Source organism: Vidua chalybeata, chromosome 4 (genome assembly GCF_026979565.1).
Source record: "Vidua chalybeata isolate OUT-0048 chromosome 4, bVidCha1 merged haplotype, whole genome shotgun sequence".
Lineage (NCBI taxonomy): Eukaryota > Metazoa > Chordata > Aves > Passeriformes > Viduidae > Vidua > Vidua chalybeata.
The window spans coordinates 64,007,233-64,030,998 of record NC_071533.1 but is presented as its reverse complement, the minus strand read 5'-3'; the positions used below and the strand labels follow the sequence as shown (position 1 = coordinate 64,030,998).

The window sequence follows — 23,766 nt, the reverse complement described above, 5'->3', positions numbered from 1 at the left end:
TTTTTATGAGCATAATGGTAACTGGTAAATACTTCTAGGAAAATGAAAATTGTTGATTACATGCTTTCCTTTTTTTTTTTTTCTTCTTTCCTGTCACAAATATTCTAAAAATAAAGGCTTTGTGAAAGAGATCCATACCAGCTTTACCAGCGGTTGGAGCAGCAAGCCAGGGAATATGTGCTTGAAATGAAGGTTCGCCTGCTCAGACACTTGTCCCTGGGATCCAAGGTTGCATCGACGTTAGCGACAGAAGGGCCACCCCAGGCACAGCAGTTCATCTCACTCCTACTTGAAGAGTACAGTGCACTCTGTCAGGCAGCCTGTACAATCAGCGCCTTCCTAGTTACTCTGGTAAGACTGAAAAACAGCCTTTGTGCTCCTGCTTGCCAGGGCTAATGAGTTACTTCTGGGTTCTTTCAGGTGTCTTCTGTGGTTGTAAATTGTAAGGTTATTTTTTTGTTTGAGACAGGAAGATTGTGAAAATGAAGTTAAATATTCAGAAGTGTGGAGTAGGTATCTCTTACAGTGGCTTGATGATTTTTTTGTTGTTGTTGTTCATAAGGAAAAAGGTGGGATGTTGTTTGCGGCACTTACTCTGAAACAAATCTTTAAGCAGATCTACAAAACACTACAAATCCTAATGTGGAAAACACTTCTCTGGTAATCCTTAACAGCATCTTAACAACTGTGATTAAGTGGCACCAACTTCTGTGTGTAGCACTAACTTAAAATGTTTCCATGTTCAACTTTTCATTCACTATCTAGGATGGCTACTTGAAGAGATTGTGTTGCCTCAGACTTAATCTGTTATGTAATTTATTATTTCTGAAGTTCTACTTAAATGCTTTTTTTGGTCAACTGATTGTGATGTTAGACTTGGGATTACATTTTTGGGTAAAAAATAGGCAGCAGCCTTAAAAATCTCTTCTTGAGTAACTGTCTATCGGGTGAGTAATACCATAAACAAATTCTGTAATTCTATTTGCTTAAGGTCTTAGAAGGTTATTAATCCTGTTTTGTTATTAATCCTTTCTTGTGCGTTGTTTGTTAATGTCATCATCCTGCCCATCCCTTTTCTTGTGTAAGTTTTGTGCACGTAGGAAAAAAAAAGGTGGCAAAAATGGGGATTTTGGATTTTATTCCCAGTTAGGTGAAAGTGACTATCTGGATGGGTAAAGAGAGGAAAAAAACAGATGGGACAATACACTATGATGACCCCAGGTGAGGATATAAAGTGGAGAGGAAGCAGAGTTTCATTACTGAAGTAGGGCTGTCAATAAAATTAAATTGGCAAAGCAGGAAGATGTTTCTTCTAGGAAACTTGAGCATATCTTATAGGGTCTTTTTTGTTGTCTATGCTCTGTATTTGGTGTTGTCTCTATTATCTTTCCCAGCTTTATCACTTAGATCCACACGTGAGGTCACTGCTATCTCCTGTTTATCAGCTGCTTTTAACAGTCACCAAGTTTCTAACAAGGTGCTTGAGAGAAAGTTGCTCTTGAGGTTGGTTTGTGTTGCAGCTTATTCAGCTGTAAAGCAAATGGTTTGCAGTGCACCTCAGCTTTCCCAAAGGGGGTCTGCCAATAATGAACCCATTAATGCCAGAATTACACAACTGATCAGAAAATAACCATTGCATACCTTTTTCCTGGCAATTACTGTGAACTAGTAGTTATAAAAACTAGTAGGTATGGGAGATTGAAATAATAGCCATGAGAAAACACAAGATGCTTGAACTCCCTAGTCAACCCCTTTCCTCACAAAATTAAAATAAAATTCTTCTCCTCTTTTAAAGAATGAAGCATAAGAAAACACAAAACGTGCCAGGTTTTTCTTGTCTTTTTCCTTCTGCAGCCCAGTCAGTACTGAAATCATCTTTCTACTAAGCTGTGACCTTGAGAAACTGAAATGTGAGAATGTAGGATACTGTCTTTTGTCATACATTCCTTAGATTTATTAAATAACCTTTTTATTAAATGGAGTAGTATGTCACAGCTTGCAGTACAGGTAATAGGGTCACTAGCTTTTTCAGTGTGCATGGATGTTTCCTCTCAAGATACCAGTACACTATGGAAGAAGGAATCTTTTCAGCTAAAATACATAACAGGCAGCCAAAATTTCTAAACTTAGTGCTGCCTTCCTTTTAAGGATGAAAGCTTTGCATGTAATGTACTGTAGAAAGGCATATAATGCCTTGAACCTCCACCTGTGAGAAACTGATTTCTCAATGAAATGATGAATTGTTGTCCTTCCTGTCAGAGGAATCCATCTGACTTCAATAGCAGGAACTAAAGCTCTCTGCCCCAGCAATGCAGGCAGTGACAGATCATACTGACAGCAATTTGGAAAGACTGGTCAGTGCAGAAGGGCCCTCAAGTACACAGACTAGAGAAAAAAACTTTCCTGATGTTTCTTTGTGAGAAATACCATAATCTACACAAACTAGTACAGAAGAGTTTATAGATAAGTGTTGATTGTTTTGTTCACAGCATAATATGTAAATTCCTTAAGAAATCAACCTCAGTGAACCTTGAGAAATTATTAGCATTTTATAGAAATTTAAAATATTTTGAGGGCATAATACTCAAAATGAAAAAATACGCGTGCCTTGTGCAACTCAAAAAACCCCACCACCCACCCTTCATAATAATAATACTTTGAACTTAATTGGTTTTTTTAAATGCTGATAGTCTTGTCTTCAGGTCTGGTATAAATACGTTTCGTTGGTTTGTTTTTTAACCCACTGTTATTAACAAAACTTTAAAAATCCAGACTATAATGGTGTTTCTGGGTGCTTGGGGTTATAGTACTTAGAGCCCACTTGCTGATCTGAGAGCCAGAATGCTTGCATTTAATTCTGCTGTGTAGTTGAGTCCTGGTATAGAAAACCTGCATAGTGCTGCCTGTATGTAGGAAAACTTGCTGCCTTGAAAAGTATAATGTACGTTTTGAATTCTTGTGTTTTAATGATAATAATTTTAAGTTTTAGCTCTTGAAATTACATACAATTATGTGTTAAATAACCTCAAATACAAAAATGTTCTGCTTACCAGAGAAGTAAGCTGTTGGTCTCATCTGTTCTTTAAGCTGTAGTTGAGGAGAGGTGTTAATTTCATTTTATGTCAGTTTTGAATGAAGATTATAGGTTGACATTGTATATGTGTCTTATACTAGATAAGTTCAAAAAACTGAAAAATAATAATAAATAGACAATTATTTGACAAGAAAACCTGAGAATTACAGGTTCAGATAATAAAATGCATCTTTTGGTGCAGAAATGAACAGGAACTTAGAATAATGTAGACTGATATTTTTAATTTTTTTTTTCTTAAATGCATGACAATTTGGAAGGAATGATCCTATGGTTATTTAAGTCATTAAAAATTGCTTCAGTTCTGAGAGTTTGGGTTTTAAAGCATCATGAGATTTGAGCTGGTTCATACAGCCTGTAGGTTGGAGATTAGGCTTTGAAAAAAATTCTTGCCTTGTACAGAATTTTGTTTTTTTTCCTTAACCCTGGTTTATTTCTGGTCGTTTTATCATTATAGGAAAATGAACATTTGAAGAAATTTCAGGTGACATGGGAATTGCACAACAAGCATCTGTTTGAAAATTTGGTATTTTCTGAGCCACTCCTGCAGAATAGCTTGCCAACGCTGGTGTCACAGCTAAGGTAGGGTTTAACTTTCTTTTGTGGTTTCAAGAAGAGATGAAAACCCGTGTTTGCAACCACAGCATTAAAAAAAATACTCTGCTACAATTGAATTGGTAAAAATCTTTGTGGATCTCTTTTCAAAAGTGTTGTTGATTGAGCAGGCTACTGTCATAACTTGCTTGTCAGAAGAATTAGAACCCTAGTTTGCTTAGTTGTAGTTACCCAGTAAAATGACAACATCCTGTGTAAATACTGATGCTATGACTGAATATTGCTGTTATCAGGCATTGCTGCTGCTTCTACAGCTCTACAAGCAAATTAAAGCCTCATTACCTTCTATTTCCCAGAGCATAGAACTGAATTTGGAGTTTTAAGCCTCTTTTCACTGGAGAAACCCCCTTGCTGTATGCTTGTAGGTCTCATGGCTTTAAAGCTCCTGAGGCATTAAATTGTGTATTTTCTTAGTAGTGGTGCTCTGCTTGTAATTTGTGTACTGCCAAAGTGTTTGGGTTTTCTAGGGAAGAGGTATTAATATAAATTTTCTTTACCCTAACTCTAAACATTTTTAACATACAGTCATGGGTGATTCATGCTGACCTCTCAGTCTTGTTTGTGATGAAGACACATTCTTGATCTGTGTACATGTGTTTGAAAGGTATTGTCTTGGGTAATTTTCCATGGTACAAGAGCAGTTTGACTAATTCTGTTTCAACTCTAACCCCTGCCCCAACAGCTGATTTTGTTGCTGTGTTCAACAGCATGTTGATTGTATATTTTTCCAGTGATCTGTGGCTTCTTCTTCTGTGGCTATCCTTCATCATGTCCATGCTTTTTGACAAAGCCTCTCTGTATCTCTTCACTTCAGCAATCCTGAATATATAAAAATATTTATATTGCCTTTATCTGCAGAGCTGAGAATGGTCTTAGTGAACTTTATGGTTATTTCTTAACAGAAGCAAATTTCATTTCCTGTGCTTGTTCATAACTTGGAACACAACTTGTCAGAAGTTGTGTTTCTGCTGTCATTGTGGTGACAGCCTCCTTCAAAGCTTCCAAATACAATGAAATCACAATCTCTTCCTGCAGGACTTTCTTTTCCAGTGCATTTGTGTTTTCTAGGTAGTAGATGTGAAACACCCTTGAACTTAGAGTTTTGCCTAGTTTGGTTGACATGAATCATTTTTTGACAGGAAAGGTTCAGCACAAGCTTCCCATTTCTAGGTTATATAGGGTATGTCTTGATTTTCTTTGATAAACGTAGATTTTGTTTGTGTTCATGGTCTCTCAGGATTTTATTGTTGAGTTCTCTGTGTCTTGAAGTGACAGAATTAGATTTCTCTGGGAAGGATATGCTTCTGCCTTCCATTGGAAATTAGAGGAGAAATGTTGCATTACAGAACCTTCACATGGAAAAGCAGGGATCAGCCTTGTCCTCTGGATATTTGGTGAACAGAGAATCACTTATGTGCAGTAGAGAAGGTATTGCAAGAGTTTCATTACAAAGAGCATTGGCCTCATTATTTTCTCTTCCTGAAGAGAAATGTGAAATGGCATTTTGACATCTCAGCTTCACTTAGATTTTGGATGTTCATACTTTCTTTCATCCTTTCCTTAAATCACTAAATTTTTATGTCTCTGGCTTTTTCAAAATATGTAGTTGGTGTTCTGTGGTTAGTTCCAAGGATGCTTATCAGATGTCAGACTAGAAAAGGTGTTCACATAGGGAGGTTTAAACAGAAGCCTTGTGGGGGTGTAGTTAGCTTAGCTGATACAAGATCAGCTGTGTCAGTATTCCACAGCTGACAGGGGACATCTGCTGGGGTAAATTACCAGGGTCTTCATGTGTTGTATCTTGTTTGGCTACACAGTCAGCATCTGTGGCTTGTTTAGGAGGCAGCTCAGCTGCACAGTCTGCAGACCAGCTGTAAGGGCTGTCCATGGCTTAGCAAGAGTTAATTAGTCAGCAGGGCTTCTAGGTAAGACAGAGCATCTTGTAAGGATGTATTTTCATAATGGCTGTTTGAGGAGATCCAGTTCTTTCAAAGGTGAGTGGGTAGTACTTCCTTATGAAGTGTCAATGTGAAGAGTTTCTTAGAGGTTAAATAATATTGATTGGTTTAAGATGCTTCTGATTACATGCAGCCTCTGACATGCCTTCTGAATTCACCACACTGCTTTATTGGGATGTGGTTACCAATGAAGTGACCAATATCTGGGGCTTCTCAGTCCCTTTTGCTATTCCAGCAGGGGATGGGACAGTGGTGAGGATGTTTGCAGAGCTTTGTTTAAATGCCATTGTCCAAAAATATTGTGTTCCTGATCAAAATATGTAGGCATATCAGTTTGTCAACAGGTATGGCTTGGAAGTCTCAGGTTCTTTAAAGTGAGCAAATCTTGTTAAATTTTATGTATATGTTATCCTTTTTATTACCTTTGTTTTTGCTGCAGTCAAGGAACATATTTCACCTCTGTTTAGAGGACTGAAATGTTAACTAAATTGTTACTTTATATTTGTCTTTGGGGGGTGAAATTGTATTTAGTAGGATCATGTTACCTTTACTCCATCACAATAAAATATTAAAGTGTAAATGCTGTTGCATTGCTAGTACAAATTTTTTAAAATTAAGCTCTTTTGCTTCTAACTTGAACATATTTTAAAAAGTCTTCTGTGTACAACTACTGTGTGAAAGAATAGTACTAGTCAGGAGCAGTTATGAGAACAAATTACTAATTTTTATATGGTAGGAATCTGATTTTCACATAATTACGTAATACTAGAAACAGAGGTTCCAAAAAAAGTAGGAAGTTGTGGTCTAGTAACAGGAGTTGACAGTGTTTGCACTGATAGTAATGAAGTGTCGTATCATGAAGGCACTATATCCCTTGACACTTCTTTTTGTACTCTTCAACCCATAGACATCCCAAGTTTTAATGTGCAGAGTTGTGTGTACACCCTTCTAAAGTGGTTGTGTTACAGGTTCTGTACACAAAACAACAAAACAAATTTGGATTTATTGGCAAATGCACATTATCAGCTGTAATTTGGTGCTTACTGAGTTGTCTGTTTGCTTAGCTCTTCATTATGCTTAATTGCCAAGTTAAAGGGTTAGTTCTTTGCCAGGTGACAGGCAGGACTATGTGGTTCTGAGCTTGGGTTGACATCGTATTGCAATGAAAATCTATAACAAACCTCCCTGAAATGCTGGAACTGGGCTTAAATACCACATTTTGTGATGCTTCAATTTTGGTTTTTTGGTACTGGCTTTGATTGCTACACAACCTCTGTGACTAATTAATTATCTCACAGTTTCTCCTTAATTACTGAGTAGAAAAATGTTGTAAAGCTTCAGTTTATTTGTGTCACTTGACAGGTCATTACAATTCAGTGTGGTTTAAACACGTGTTATTGAGTAGAATTTTGTCTTTTATTATTTGTCAAGTCAGTGTGTTGGGAGTTGACATACTGACTTAAGAAGCATTATGCTGTGCAAAGATGTAGCAGTAGGAAGGGAGGTAAGTCTGTCTCCTATTTCTGGGGCTCCTCACAGACACAGTCAGCAGTGACTGGCATACCCATATTTTGAATTCCATGCTGCTCAAGTGATAGTAGATAACTGCTTGTATCTCACTTGCCTCATTCTACAGCACATTTCCCACCTGGAACTCCAACTCGTCTAGTATTCTTTTTAGCACTGGTCATGAGAGTTCTGCTTCACAGGCTTTTGGCTTTATTTTTGTTATGTAGCTGTGCAGTGGATAGTCAACATGTATTTTTAGCCCATAGATTTTGGAAGGATAATTATATCAAGCAACAAGATTTGAACGAATAGGTTTGTCATCTGGTTGCTCATTGGAAAGAGGCTCTAGCAATGTGGCACTTCCCACATTCTTGCTATTGTTGGTTACAGAAGATTGGAATAAGCAGAGTTTGGATATTTTTTGAAAAACTACTGAAAATACTCAATTTTTGGGATACAGGCAGCTGTGTGGGCCTAGGTGTGTCAATAATCACATTTTCACAACATTCTTTTTGACTGGCAGATCTTAAAAGTGTGATTCTTCAGTCAAATGTCTCTTCTGTAACAAGTGCTGTTTGAACTTTTAGGCTTGGAACAACACATGATTCCTGTAGTGAAGATATGTACAGTACCTTGCTACAAAGGTATCATCAGCTGGAACAGGAAATGGGCCAAGTTGCTGAAGCATGGCTTGAATGCCAGAAAAGAATAGATGATTATGTTGATGAACAGGTAAGAGTCATGCAAACAGTCTCAAGACTGATTATGTAGGGAGCAGCCCATGCAGGACTGTGCCTTCAGTGAAGAGTAATTTCATGGGTATTTTTATCCAGGGCTTTGAAGCAACAAAATATAACTTTTTTCATTCACGTTAGTCATTCACAATAGAAAAGCATTCATGTGCAATACTTACTGGTGATTGTACAATGTCATATTCAAATTGTTGAAGCAGATTGTTGTGTACTTGTTTAGAGATGGTCTTTGAACATTTTATAAATATGTTAGCCAATACACAAGCGATAGGAAATAGAAATAATCCGTTCCACAAAACCCCCTAAGCTTTCAAAATAATAAGTGTACTAAATGGAATCCAGAGGAAGAGGTGGCTTTTAAAAATTATGGCATGTTTCACAGTGTGATGATGATTGTTGTACAGTTGTCAAAATGGAAACTGCAGTTTGTCTCAATGCATAAGTATTTGAGACCTCTGAAGCAGTCATTTAATCAAGTATATGATCTGATAGCTTATTCTTCTGAATTCGTGCTAAGTTTCAGAAAATAATCTGAATCAGTGTTATTGTGCTAACTCCTACATTGCTGAGAGCTTAATTTTCAGAAAAATAGCTGTTTATTTTGCAAGTGGTTGTTTATACTTGCCAAAAATTTCTCCTGTGGCTTTTGTGTCATGCTCAAAAAATTTTTTTAAAAACACCTCAGGAAAAGAGTGAAAATCTTCTTAGTTCAGTCTTAAGTGTTCTAGAAGAAAAAAATGTCTTGGAAATACAACTGAAGGTAGAGAATTCTATAGAAATTCCCTTCTATTTTGAAGTTTTCCAAGCAGTAGGAAGATAGAGAACTAATTTGAGATTCAGTGATACTATGTTGCTTCCCTAGATGACAAAGATACTTCAGTCTTATGGTACTCTGTAAGTGTCCTTCAGAAGTTGTTCCCTGTGTTGAAGATTTACGTGAACTTTTACCATTAATTCCAGTGCCTTAACAATGGAGATAGAATATAACTAATTTTATTTTTGGAGTTCACTCTGTATTTGGGGACTGCATCTGTGAGTTTTGAGTTAAAAAGTTTTCACTTGGTCTGGTTGCTTTTGTGCACCTAAATATTTGATTGCAGCTCAGTAAAATGTCATCATCATTTATGATATTAGAAGTCATCTTTCCCATGGTGTCAGGGTGTCATGGCTGTCTGATATTGCCTCTCTAGTAAGAAAGGAGCCCAATTCACTGCTATCATTCAGCTATTTTTTTTAAATATTTCTGAAGAGTCACATTCATACGTGGTTTGTGACTGGTTGGTTTTTACCACTTGATAATCAGCTCTTAACTGACTTTTCTAGATTTCTTTTTATCAAGTCCAGCTTGTGCAGCTGCCACAAGTCCTATCTCGTAGCATTTTTAAAATTTGCTCAGTGAAGCCTGTATCCTATGCAAACAGGCACTCTTCTCCCAGTTGGGAAATTTAATGTGATGACTTATTTCCTAATGACCAAAAGTACCTGCAACGATGTGGGGGATGTGTAGAAGAAACAATTGTAAAACTTAAACCCTCAAATTTTAAAGAAGATAGTCATATTTATATTGGTATTTATTCGTAGGAAAAAGCATTTTCGCAGTCATGCCTTAAACCCTGTGTTGGTGATAACCTGTGGTTATACTCTCTTGATCAAAAATACATTATTCTGTATAAACATCATACCTGAATTTGCAGTGATGTTTTTGTCAACAAGTTAGAAATCAGAAAGCCCAGCTGCTATAGAAACTGTGGATCTTACTAGTGAATCCATGTTCATTAGTTGCTTGCTTCTTGGCTCAACAAAATTGTGAGGTTTTCTTGTGAGGCGGCGTTTGAAAAGTTGAAAAGGAAAAGAGATTTAAGAATGGTTCTCACTTATGTGTGGAACTATACCCAAAGCAGCCCATCAGCAAAGATAATTGATGGACCCTACACTGTAGTATGTTCTGTTACTTGTTGGTAAAAAAGATAATAGCTCTTGCAAGCAATACAAATACTAATTGTTTAAGACTGTGTAAGATAGCTGTGTCATGCACAGGCATAACTTAATACATGTGTGTATGCTGTGATAAAGTTTAGAATAAGGAATCATCTGTATCAGTGCCTGAATTAATAATATGCTAAATCTGAGGAAAATCTTTGGAATATCTTGAGTACAGGAAAGTTTTAAGTGTATGTAGCCTGTACATCCAGATCCTGATTTCCTTACCATACTTACACTACATTTACCTAGGAGGTCCTGGGTTATTTCAACAAATAATGGTTAGACAGTAATATGTGCTTCATGCCAAAGGATTTCCTTTTTTTAGGTTTTTTTTTTTTTATTATTAATTTATTTTTTAAACTGAAATGCTTTTGCCCAGGCAGAGCATTGTCTCTCCGTATTAATGTGTGACTCTTACTCTTTTTACAGTCCTGGTCAACTCAGTAGACAAAATAGCATGGGCATAAATTGGCTTTTGTCTTTATGGTGGCTGTGTAGGTAATGAAGCAGTCAGTATTTTTGTGTGCTGAGAGTTTGTGATAGGAAGAATTATTTTTGTTATTTCTAGTGAAATAGTCTAGGAAAATAGATTCACACATGAAATTTGGGAAGCTCAAATGTGCAATTTACATTTGGTGCAGACTTTAAAATTTGGAAGAAACAAGCATCCTTTGAAATATGTATGGATATCAGAGTTTTCACTGATGATTTAATGTTATGTTTCTGTTCTGACCAGACTGCTGACTTTGTTTCATGATTAAATCCATTTCAGAATGGAAAAATATTTGTTCACCTCTCTGTCTTGCTTGTCTGATGGAGCTCAAATACTTTTTAGCCTTAAATAAATAGGGAGGAAGGAAGAGGGTGATAGTGGCCCTCTCTTCTCCATAGGGCATTTGTAATAGCATATTCAGTCCAGATGCACAAGACTGAAGTGTAAATTTTTTCTTCTGATGACATTTGAATTTATCTCCCACTTCCTAGCAGAGTTCTTGGGCATGATTCATGTGGTTTGTATTGCAGCTGCTTTGCTCTGGTGAAATAAATATTCACTGGGGAAAAGAAAGGAGGGAGAGAAGTGGGTTTCTATTATTTATGGAATCAATAACTTAAGATACTTGTAGACACTGAGCATTGGCAAGGCTGCAACGGTGGAAGTAGGAAAACTTGAGTGTCAGCTCCTGTTCCCATTAATGCTCAGGTACCAGGACTTATCCTATGCTGTTTGCTCTGACAGTTTCTTGGCAGGCTTGAGTAGGCAGCTCCCAGTTAATGCACTGGCTGTTTTAAATGTCGTTCTCTGGCATTAAAAGTCTTCTCTTACAAAGTGTAGTGAATGGAGGTGGCTGACTTCGATGGTGAGGGTTCAGGTGTCAGGGCACCCAAACAAGTGAGAGCTGCTGGCCTTAAATATAGCTCAGGGGTTCTCAGGAGCTGATAGTTCATCCAGGATGAAATTTCTCATGTTGCTTCCACAGACTCTGCAGTACCTTTTAGTGTATCTAAGAAATGGTATGAATGATTTAAGAATATTTCATGGGTGTCTTTTTTTCTTATTTTTTTATAAGCACACACGGACATGGTAAACTCATTTTTTTGGTGTTAGCATTATCTCACTGGAGTAAAGGAAATCCAAATCCACAGTAGTAATTAAAATGTGATGCTGATAGTTTCAGAAATTAATTAGGCAGGTTTTTCCCACTTAATACTGCTTCAGATTCTCAGCTTAAAATTTCATCTTCCTAAGTTAAATAATGATAATAGTAATAATATACTTAGCTTAGTAGTGGGACTTTAAACTTTTTATCAAGTATGAGTTTCTGGAGGCATGCTTTTGAAGATAAAAAGAATGTTGCTAATTGTGTAAACTACTGATCTTTGGCTCACTAACCTATTCTATGAAGCAATCTCTTATAGTCTATAAGGTGATAGGTAATGATGATGATTATTATTATTTAGGTAAATTTAAAAAAAATATTTGTAAACTATAACCCAGGTAGTTGTTTTTCCTCACTGATGAAGTAATGCTGTTAGAGTATTGTAAGGTACGACTGGAGAAGTTTTGTTCTTGCATTTTGTTGTGTTAGAGTTCATGAAAGCTTTTGTGTTCCCTCAGAGTCAATTTATTTACTAAATCAGAAAAATATAATTTGTGTACAAAAAGTTACGGACTCTTATGTTCATTTATGTTGATATGATTTGAGAGACAATCAAATACAAAGTATTTTTCCAGCCTTAGATAAATCAAGGGGCATGAAAATCTTTGATGAATAAATAGTGTTAGTCTAGGTCACTACTTTTGATTCTTTTGACTCTTTGGCTGATTAGTTCTACACATGGTACTTCAGGGTTTGCACTTGAGCCTGCAACTGGGGCCTTGCTTAAAGTCCAGTATCTCTAGATATTAATGGATTGCAGTGAATCTGAGATGTTGAGTATTTAATAGCAATCACTGTTTATAAAAACTATTATGAAACTAATAAAAATAAATATTAACATAAGGAGTAACAGTAAAAAAATCTGAGTGGAAAATAAAGTGAAAAATCATATATAAATAAATATAAAATCTTTTGTTTAAGTGACTCAAATTATTAGGAAGTGAAACACATTTCATATTGACTAAGTGTGTAAGTACTTGCAGAGTAGTACAGATAAGCTAGGTTTAATGAAACAGACCAATTGACAACAAAATAGGTTGTCTATTGTTAAATCAATGAGTTTTCCTCAAATTCTGTTTTAGATGGCAATGAAAACAAAACAACGCATGCTAAAGGAAGACTGGGAATTTTTTAAACAGAGGCGTTTTATTGAAGAGCAGGTAGGATTTTTTTTCATACCCTTCTAAGTTTTACTAATGCTGCACATATATTTGTAAGATGCAAACATGAGTGTAGTATGTTGTACTACTTCTGTGCCAGGCATGACATTTGATCAGCTAAAATACAGAAAAGTGAGATCCAAGAAGAGCAGGTAAAAGTATGTAATCTCAGTTACTACAAGGTAAAACACAAACACTGTAGTCTTAGGACTGAATGCCAGATGTTTAAAATCTTTGTACCAAAAAAAAGGGAATTTTTGTTGCCTTAGAGTGGAATCCAAAACAGCCAATACATTGAGTGTGGAGCTGTCCTGACGTACATGGTAGGGAATATTGTGCTCAAGAATTTAACAAATGCCTGTGTGTGTGCAGGAGTATGAGCCTCAGTGTCAGGGCAGGTAATTCCACCTGTTGAGACTCTGGAGAAAGCTCCTGCAGTTGTTTTTTGGGGAGAGGGCTGAGCAGAACTGTGTTCCTTTTTTTAAGCTGTAACCAGAGAGGGGCCAATAGAAGTTTCTATCTTATTATAAAACTGCTGTTTAAGACTCAGTACTCTCTTCTGCAGCCTAGAAGTGTTCAAGTGTGCATCATGCTTTCCATAAGAGTACAGTGGGCTTCGGATAGAGTCAACTCTGGATGGAGAACCTCTCCGTTCCTGTACCAGTATGCAGAAAGAAACGCTAGTCATGAGCCAGAGAGAGTATGATAGTACCTTTTAATAAACTTAAACTTAAGCTTAAATTGGCAATGTCTCAAAGCAGTCATCAGTAAGTACTTTTTCCTATAAGGAGCATAAGCCTGTGTTAACCGTGTATTCAGAACATCTGGTATACAGGTCTACTCAGAGGACTTGAGGAAGAATCCTCTTTTTCCTTGATCCTAATTGGCCTTAAGTGAGCTGTAAGACCATGGCTGCTTAGGTAAGGATCAGGTCTGGGCATCTATAGAAGTGGGAGCTTAGGCACATCCTTGTTTAACCTAAGGCTTGTAGGTGTCTAATGAAATTAGGTGCTTTCAGGATTAGGCCTCTGCCAGGTGGAGATTGTATTTTTTTCACTAACGCAGTCAAGTCCTGTTTTGAGCACCTACTCTTGACTCCATACCAATGTAGCTACCAAATTAGTCCTACATTTTTTTGATTGGCAAGTTAAGGGTCAGTTTGCTTTCCCCATTGGTCAGCAACGTCCTTTTCATATCATGAAACAAGACAAAAACTGCTCAAGTTCAGAATGCATCAGCAGAAGTACAGTGCAAGATGTACGTATGAATGAGTCAAGGAGACTGACTTGTTCATTTTCCTATTTCATAGTAGAGACAGACTTTATTTGAAGAGTATTGATGCCAAATGTTTGTCATTTGTAACTCTGAACTTCCTTTTTGTGATCAAAATACCACCTTTGTGGAGTTATTATGAATTATTCTGCTTTTAAATTATTTTGCCCAAAGAACCCTTTTTGATTATGTAACTTGTCATTATGTGCCATTGAATTTTTAACGGGAAGACCTGCACTACTAAAACATTGCTTTTACCATTTACTTCAGCTCAATAACAAGAAAGCACTATCTGGGGAGAACAACTTCACAGACACAATGAGACACATGCTGTCATCACGTTTGAGCATGCCTGACTGTCCCAACTGTAATTATAGAAGAAGGTGAGCGGATGTTTTTAGTTTGAAATCAGAATAAATCCTTACTTTCCTGTTCAAGGAAAAAAGAAATACATTATTGGAACAAAGAGTGTGGTTACTGTAAATAAATGCTAGTTAAACAAGACCATAAAAATCTGTAATTTAATTCTTGAACAGATGTACTTGTGATGACTGCAGCCTTTCACACATTTTAACGTGTGGCATCATGGATTCTCCCATAACGGATGATATCCACATTAACCAGTTACCACTGCAAATTGATTCTGCCCCGGATTATTTATCTGAGATCCGCCCACCCAGTATGTCTTCAGCGAGTTCAGGATCGGGTTCCAGCTCACCTATCACAATTCAGCAACATCCCAGACTCATCCTCGCAGATAATGGTTCTGCACCAACTTTGTAAGTTCCTTTTTCTGTTTGAATTTTTATAGTGAATTGAACTTAAGCAGGCAAATGACATTGGCAGGCTGTCATTATGTAATGCTAGTTTTGCCTCAGAAAATTATTTAATAATGGTACTGTATTCAGCTGGCCACAACTCCAGCTGTATGTTGTGCAAACATACATGTATATATTAAAAAATATGCTGTAAAATTTCTGAAAATACTGTATTACCAGTGTTGCTGGAGGTTTTTGTATTGTGTGCTTTCCTGCTTTGCAATTACAGGAACATCAGATATTAATCTACTTTAGAGCATCATCTTAAAATGTCAGATTTTCCTAAACTGAGCAAGGGAACTGGCTTCCTTTCTTTGAAGGATCATAATTACACATGAATCACTTTAGTTCCAAAAAAACCCTTTATTATATGGCTTTTAGGATTGTTGAACCTGTGTTAATATATCTTGCATCAAAAATTGGCCCTATCAGAAGTATCTGACACCCAATTTCTTACACTCCAATCAAAGTCATTGTCAGATTTGACACATTAGTCTAATAGTAATTCCAAACAGTTAAAGCTGCTTGGTGGGCTGACTTTTGTGCTCAGTATGGGTACAGCTAACCAGGAGCCTCCTCTGTTATGTGCTATTCTAAAGAAATATTTTAAAAACCCAACTTGAGTTACTTGCACAGTGGGAACACTGAAATAATGAAATACCTGCTGTAGGCACAGTCAGGGGAATTTGCTATAGTGTTCTGTGCTCATATGCTGTGATGAACAAGGACAGTGCAGATATGTGGGACGTTTCTAGTGACTGTCAGTCACTAAGTTCCATTTCCTCTAAGCATTTATCTACTACCACCAATGCTTTAATATTTCATTACAGAGCTGTAGTTTCTGAACCCATTTTGGGAGCACAGCTACATATTCTTAAATGTGTGCTTTGCAATTTCTATAAGCTCTCACTAATTTTGGTGCTGAAATGTCAAAAATTGTTCAGTTTGTCTCTTCAGAAGCTAGTTCAGTTGAATCCAAGTATTATTTACTGTAAGAAGCCTATTTTTAGGGAAATACCACTGCTCCTTGGGGAAGTGCCATTTTATGTCTCATACTATCTGTTGTGTTTTGTTTCTTCATTGCACATTTGGAATATGCCTAATGGTGCCATCATGTAATTAAATTTTGGCTGAGTATTTTATGGAATGCAGCAAGATAAAAGTGCACAGTTTAAGAGCTCTTTTAAGAGCTCTGGATTATTGTAGCAACATTAACTAACTGATCTTTGCAACACTTCCCTGGAGTGAGTAATTAAATGTGCACGTCCTTTTACTATCTATCTGTTAGGCAAAAAAAATCCACTAAGTGTTTTAGAGCAGATTGTGAAAAGCATGCAGATGTGGGGTTGTCTACAAACTAACAGCTATTGAGAAATTTAAGAGCCACTGTGATGTGTTCAGTGTTTCCTTTTTACTGGTGTGACATTTAACGTGGGAAAAATTCAAATTTGATGTTGTGGGTTTTTCCACTTAGCAATTTCTATGAAAGAAGACATTGGCTTAAGGCTTTTTTCATCAAATTAAAGGTCATCAATATCCTGCAATTATCAATTCCATAGGTTCTTGGTCAGAAAACAGTGCTTGAAAAATATTTTACCCAAAACCAGTAGAGAATCTTATTTTTAATCGAGTCTTGTCATTCAGGCATGTGACTGCTACATTGAGTAGGATTATGTGGCAGGTTGTTTGATTTTACTTCCTTGAAAAAGTAAATTCAGTTGAACAACTTGGAAGACCATCTGTTACTCCTAATTGGAACATTTATACAAGGGATGCCCTCAACTTTATTTCATCTTGGTATTCTAGCTGCTTTCACTATAACTGAGCACTGGGATTTATCTAAGCCTCTTTTCCCCCTCAGTGGTAGTGATGATGATGATGTTGCGCCATTATCAGCAAAATTTGCTGATATCTACCCACTGAATAATTACGATGATGCAGAGGTTGTAGCCAACATGAATGGAATCCACAGCGAGCTAAACGGCGGCGGTGAAAACATGGCATTGAAAGATGAGGTACAGCATTTACAGTGTCCTAGTTTGTTCTGGGTTTTGGATGTGCTCACTGGAGAAATGCTTGTCCATATTAATGTCCCCGTGATAATGAGTTAATGTTGTCCAGTCTCCTCAGGTGAGCAGTACTAGCAGCAGTTCCTCAGAAGCAGATGATGAGGAAGCAGATGGGGAGAGCAGTGGTGAACCACCAGGGACTCAAAAGGAGGAAATGTCTCTAGGAAAAAGGGCATTAAGGAAAGATGAAACAAAAATGGATAGTCCACCACCTTCTTACCCCAGTCAGCAGGTACAGTCATCTAAAAGCCTCTTGTAGTAGATTAATTTCTGAAATGTGGCTGCTGAAGGAGAAGACATTTACATCATCAATTAATTTTTTAACTTAAAATATTAAGTTGTCAGTAGGTAAATATGACATCTAAAATAACTAATTATTACATTGTCATGTCAGATAATCTTTTAGTCAAAACCTGAAATATGTTAGTTATATTAGAAGTTGCTTCAGGAAAAGGGGAAAAAGCTTATTCCTACCTGTATAAATGAGAAACACAAACTAAGAAGCATTTCTGTTTGGAAGATTAACCTGATCTTTGCTAAATATTAGTGTTATGTTATTTGAAATTAATTAGAGTGGGGGGTGGATGTTACGACTACATAGTTAACACATATTTCTTTCATATTCTATTTGAGGATTACCTTTCCCTGTGTAAACCCTATGTGTTTAAATCAATTGCATGTCTTAACATCATGGGTCTTGGGATGTTTGGTTGGTTTGTTTGTTTGTTTTTAATGGTTTAAGATTATGAAGCTCTTGACTGTAAGGCTATCAGACCACCTAGAGAACCATGCCTGGACTATCTGCTCTGCAAGTAGCAGTGTGTGGTTTAAGACTGAGCACCAAAACACAGTATCCATTGGATTTGTCTTGTAACTACAAGGATTTCAATCTGAGTTACCCTGCAGCTACAACACAGACTCATTGCTTTGAGAGCAACTGTCACTTTTATTTCTTCTTATTGCATGAGAAAGCCCATATTGGAGCACCTTTGAGAGTTTGGGCAACAGTGGTCTCCCAGCAGATGTTATCTTTGGTTAGGATGTTTTAAGACATTCCACTGGAAGTATTTTCTCATGTGTTAAGGGTATTAAACTAATTTTCTTTCAGCGAGTACATTGAGTTTTTTTTTTTCTATGTATCGCTGACCTATGCCATAAAAATTACATGGGGTGAGACCTCTGTCAGACTAGTTTGAAACTGGTGAAGACATTCAGTATTCGTTGTGGAAAATCAAATTAGATTATATAAGTCTGCTTGCCTTAGGGAAGCAAACTAAAATGCAAGATAAAAAGATGGATTTAGCCTTTCTCTTTTTCTTTTCTTTGAGGAATAAGAATATTCTCAGAATTACTCTGAGGAACTCATAATGACTTTCTTTTTTTAGTCTGATCTTCTAATCAGAGCCGAGTAGTGTTGTATTTAAGCGATGAATTTCACTAGTACGTGTCATGTGAATTCAAGATTTTTTGGCATTACCTCTTGGTTTTGTTAACTTACTCAGTACCTCTATTTCTCTTAGATTCCTTTTCTGTACCCAATTTGTCAGAATTGGCTTTTGAGTCTCTTCAGTTTGTTTGAAATATTTTTTCCATTTTCATTTGTTAGTTGATTAGTGTTGATTTCTGGATAGTACAATATTTTTATTATAAAGGTGGTGGGTTTTTTGTTTTCTTTATACATGAAATTAATTCAGTCGTATTTGGTTTATGAAATCTCTGTTATTTGTTAAAATATACCTGATGTTAAAGGCTGTAATGCCTTTAAGTGATAATGATGAGTTACTTGTTTCTGAGAAGGGATATTTAAGAAGAGCATCACCTGTCAGTTCTTCTCTAGAAAGCTAGTCTTAATGTTACATTTTTGGAAAAATGTGAACTGCCACATTGTTGGGAAAAGGAGAAATTGGGAAGTATTCTTGTTATTGTTTCTGGTAAAATTATCTACCAGTGAAATGTCAGGTGACAATGGCTGGAAAAAGTAATCAACTGAAAGGGAAGTGGAGCTGCTCTTTCTTGGGCTGCTTTTCTTCTAAAGTCTTGAGTTCTATTGAGACAACAGAGGCTGATGATACCTTGAGGTCAGTCCAAGTTTCTGAAGTGTGGATTTTTCATGATTGGTGAGATTGTGAAACTTTTACGAGTGCTGAGCAGAGTGGAGAGATTGCCTCCCTTGACATACTATTTGTGCTCTGCCTAGTGCAGCTGAGGACTGCTTCCAATTTTATCAGCTAATCAACTCTTACCACTACTTCTACACCTATTTTTTTCCATATGCTTGGAAAATTGTGAAGAATACTAATTGAAGTTAGGTTTTTTCTTTTTATACTGGGGTATAGCATTACTGCCTAGTAATGATTGAATGCTGTCAAAGTTTGTATCAGTATTTTGCTTGTTGTCACTGATAGTGGACATTAAATCTCTGTATGGTACGAAAACTCTCTATTTTTAGGATATTCTTTTAAGTAAGAAAAAGATTCTTCACTAGTGCTTTTGCTTCACTATAAGACTTTTCCTACTGGTACTAGAAAAAAATTCTGCGGATGCTCTGAAAATATTAATTGATGTATGCAAAATGAAATAATACTACTGATTACTAAGATTTTTTTGTCTGTTGAGTAGATTGAATTTTTAATGGGTTTTGTTGGGGTTTCTTTATAGGCTGACCAAGGTCCAAATGCTTGTGAATGTCACGTTTGCAAACAAGAAGCCTCAGGACTAACAGTCTCTGCACTTGCAACTGGACGCCTGCCTGCTGGGCACCAGTTTATGAATCCTGAAAAACCTGCACATCCTGCACTTCATCTTTATCCTCACATCCATGGACATATACCATTGCATACAATTCCTCATCTGCCTCGTCCACTTATCCATCCCACCTTGTACACTGCTTCTCCCTTCACACACAATAAGGTAAGCCTGACCAAGGACATGGATGCATCCCCATCCCAGGAAAAATTCTGTACAACTGTATAAACCAGCATGACTGAGGATCAGTGAAGCAATGAAAAGTTGCTCCAAATTGTGGTTTGGCTATAATATTCCTTTTGCAAGGAATGGTGAGGGGCAAGGAGTAAGACGAACTCAGAAGTGCTGGAAGGTTTGTTCAGAATGGTTGAGGGTATTTTTTTGTCAGGAAGACTGATAATGTCTTCACTGTGATTAGAAAGCAAGTTGAATCAAATGAGTCTTGCACAGTGATGGATCTTCAGTCAGTGTAAGAGAACTAATTAAATCTTCATTTCATATGTATCAGAAAAATTTAGTATTCCATTTTGGCAATAATATTCTGAGATTTGTAGTTAAAATTTTTGTGAATTCTTCTCTTTTTTGGTTGGGGTTTGTTGGGTTTTTTTCAGAAAACAGAGACATAGGAGTCTTACTTCATATTTGGTAGGGGTTTTTGTCCTTCAAGAGAACTTGCATTACTGCAGGTTCTGCAAAATTCTTTTGACCTTAAACTCGTAAGTAATAAACAGGAGGAAGGTGTGGAACAAGAATTGGGACCAGTTGACAGCTTTTCAGAAATATGAGTCAAACCCAAGCGCTCCTATTAATGGGGTTGTTGTTTCACATATATTTAAAGCAGCTGAACTGTGGATGCTGCTGAGAGGGGCAAAAAAACCTTTGTCATTAGGTACATCTTAGTCATCTCCTAGTCTGATCCAAGGTTGCAAGGAGAGTAGAATAGTCCACCAAGATGACTCTTACATGCTCTTTTTGTCCTTCTTAACACTTCCACATTGGGTTTTCCTGTCTTGGATGTCCCTTCCTTACCTCTGTTCCATAGCTGCAGTGTGCCAATAACAACCTATTGCTCTTCTTTTGAAACCATGTTAAGTATTTCTTTGCACCTATGTATTAGAATTTTTTTTAATGCAGGTTATTCCAGCCCCTCCCACATTCCCCATTAGGCAGATAATGAAAATCTTTCTTTATAAGAAAGGGAGACTAGGTATATAGTCTGGCCAGGTATATGTTTGGCCATGAGTTTCATGTCTGAAATGCCATTGGACTCAACTGATATTTTTAATATCTGTATCTGTAATATCTATATCTACTTCTGCATAGCTTTTAATTTGCGTCAAATCTAGTATAAAAAGAGAAAAAAAACTGCTTTTCCTTGGCGTTTTTAAAGGTGGCAATATTTGAATATAATGTTTATGTTGCATGAGGTCTCTGGGAGAAAGGTCATTTTAGAATGTGTATAAACAATTTCAGCCAGAAGAAATGGGGTGAGCCCAAACAACTTGTCTCTGTAAAACAAGAAAAAAAGTGTGTGCTTCCTTTTTCCCCCCCGCAGCTGGTTCTTAAAAGGAGAAGGTGTATTCCTGGCTGTTAATTTTAAGTTAGGAACCACTTAATACTTGAAAAGAAAGGAAGAAAACAATTAACTTTTGTTTTATATGTTTTACTTATTTTTCTCTTGCCCTTATTTTCAATGCTGAACTGTTTGTACTCCCTTTTTCACAATTGTCTTCTGTGGTGATGATTGTCATGTCAGAGAAGATTAGTTTGTTTAGGCAGCTTGTGCTTTCAAGGGTAGTAATTCCTAGCAAGTTCTAAATTTATACAAATACTGGTTTTAATTGTATATTAACACAACTATTTTTTGAGATTTAGATATTTTGTGTTCATCAGTTAGTTGATTGTAAAAGCAGTGCTTTGTGAGTGTAAAATACATACATGTACATACAACCTGTGTAATGTAGTATATGCATTATAATTATCAACAAATCAGTATTTTTGTCTTTCTGAGAAATACTGTCTATTATGCTTTTGATAATGCTTTTCCCAATTAAAGCACTATGATTTGAATATTGCTGTTGGAGTGACTGTGCAAGCAAACAGAATATTAATGGAGGAAATACTCTTTGTTTTTGTTGTAGGCATTACCACCAGCTCCAGTTCAGAATCATACAAACAAGCATCAAGTATTCAATGCATCTCTCCAAGATCATATTTATCCAAGTTGTTTTGGGAGCACTCCAGATTGGAATAGCTCTAAATTTATAAGTCTTTGGGGTTCAGAAGTGATGAATGACAAGAACTGGAATCCTGCTACATTTTTGCCTGACACAATTCCTGGTGAGGGTTTGTTACTACTTCACACTGACTAGTTAAAAGCCTTATGTTTTATGTTTCTTTTCAGGAATGGTGGATTTTATCACTATGGTTTTATAAGATGGGGTTCTGGCAGATTTGCTGCAACTTCTACTCCAGTTGGACTGAAAATTGGAAAATAAATTCTTATGTACTGGGGAGAAGATGCTAAAGGCAAATAAATAGCATGCTGGTTTTCACTTGTGGTCATTGTAGAGTTATGTTTGTCTTCAGAAGTTTAGTATTGTAAAGGGAAACTTAAATAACTTCTAGACCTCTCCACAAAAGCCTGCTTTACTTCTACAGGGTAGTAAGAGCACTGGTAACGAGGCACTGTGTCCTGCTTCTTATAATGCACACAGGTAACCACATTGTCATTCAGAAAGAGGCATAAATCAAGAAAAATATTAATTTAAGCCAGGAAGCTTTTGGAAATCCTAATGGTTAAAGTGAAAAAGAATAAAAGGAAAATGAGAACGAGAGAGAAATCTTTCCATTCACGTCCTAGCAAATACTAAAAAACCTTTATTTTATTTGACGTATTTAAAAAAGGAGGCTTGGGGGTTTTGTGTGTTGGCTTTATTTTTCAGCCTCATCTGCTGCTAAGTTGTTATAGCTACTACAGTGATACTTAAAAAGAAAGGCATTAAAAACATCCAGAAAACTTACCCAGTGGGACAGCTCATCCATTTGCAAATGTAGTTGTGGGTAGCTGTTCCAACAGATGGTTGGTGGCAGACTCATCTAGAAGGTCTATCACAAAGGTGTTTTTGTTAACTGAAATTTCAAATAAATAAATGGTTTATAATTTTGTATTGATAAAATATGTTGTTTCATCTTACAATTTTGTCATGGCCTAGCTGGATTTCAGATAGTGAAGGTAATATATTTAGCATGTAAAATGTTGTCCAATTAAAAATTTTAAATTATAAATGGATGAAGAGATCTGTAGTACATTTGCTACTTGTTAACACATTTAGTAACATTCTTAGAATTCTGTCTTGAGGGTTTGTGACTTTGCTCTGATACTTCCCAAGCACATTTTTTATAGCTGCATTATTTGGGAGGATGGAGGGGGAAAGGAGGATTCCTTTCACTAATCCTAATAAGCCAACATTAACAATATATCCTGTGTCTGCATCTGAATTATTGAATCTGTAATTCTAAACCCTATAAGGACTCTTCAGTAATTATGTGATTCTTAATTACTCGGTGTGTTTCAATTGAAGGGAGTGATATATTAGCACCGGCACTCTCAGAAATAAGACCCGAAGCACTTCCTGCTACATCTAGCAATGAAACAACAGCAGTTTCTGACAGCAAAGAGAAAAAAAATGCTGCAAAGAAGAAGTGTCTGTACAATTTCCAGGATGCCTTTATGGAAGCTAATAAAGTTGTCATGGCAACCTCTTCTGCCACTTCTTCTGTCTCCTGCACAGCAACTACAGTGCAGTCAAGCAGCAACCAGTTCAAAGTATCATCCAAGAGACCTTCATCAATAGGTAAGGATTTGTAACTCACATGCAGCTTCAGTAACTGGCTCAAGTACATGTAGCTAACTATAAGGATCTGTATAAGTGTTTAATTTAGTAATATCATGCATCTTGATGATTTTTGTTAATTACTGTTACTATTCTTGAGTTAATCTCTACTTCTGGATTGAAGAACTTTGTGAAAGACCTTGATGTTACGGTTTGAAATTGGTAATAGAAATTAGTTTAAATACTGCTGATATTTATAGAAGCTGAGAATATACAGTACTCTATATGATTTTATGGATA

The 23,766-nt window shown here is 36.5% G+C and overlaps 1 protein-coding gene across 2 annotated transcripts in view; it reads left to right on the top strand.

The window, feature by feature from the left end:
* The window catches only part of FAM193A (family with sequence similarity 193 member A), a 75,299-nt gene that overhangs the window by 39,513 nt on the left and 12,020 nt on the right, over positions 1-23,766 (top strand). For both annotated transcript variants that reach the window (XM_053941130.1, XM_053941129.1), the window contains 12 exons: positions 117-351; positions 3,549-3,673; positions 7,761-7,905; positions 12,649-12,726; positions 13,292-13,426; positions 14,269-14,381; positions 14,535-14,777; positions 16,678-16,831; positions 16,938-17,117; positions 19,544-19,795; positions 21,772-21,970; positions 23,215-23,487. In XM_053941130.1, the coding sequence (XP_053797105.1) occupies positions 117-351; positions 3,549-3,673; positions 7,761-7,905; positions 12,649-12,726; positions 13,292-13,426; positions 14,269-14,381; positions 14,535-14,777; positions 16,678-16,831; positions 16,938-17,117; positions 19,544-19,795; positions 21,772-21,970; positions 23,215-23,487 (2,132 nt within the window). The remainder of the gene's footprint in view (positions 1-116; positions 352-3,548; positions 3,674-7,760; positions 7,906-12,648; positions 12,727-13,291; positions 13,427-14,268; positions 14,382-14,534; positions 14,778-16,677; positions 16,832-16,937; positions 17,118-19,543; positions 19,796-21,771; positions 21,971-23,214; positions 23,488-23,766) is intronic.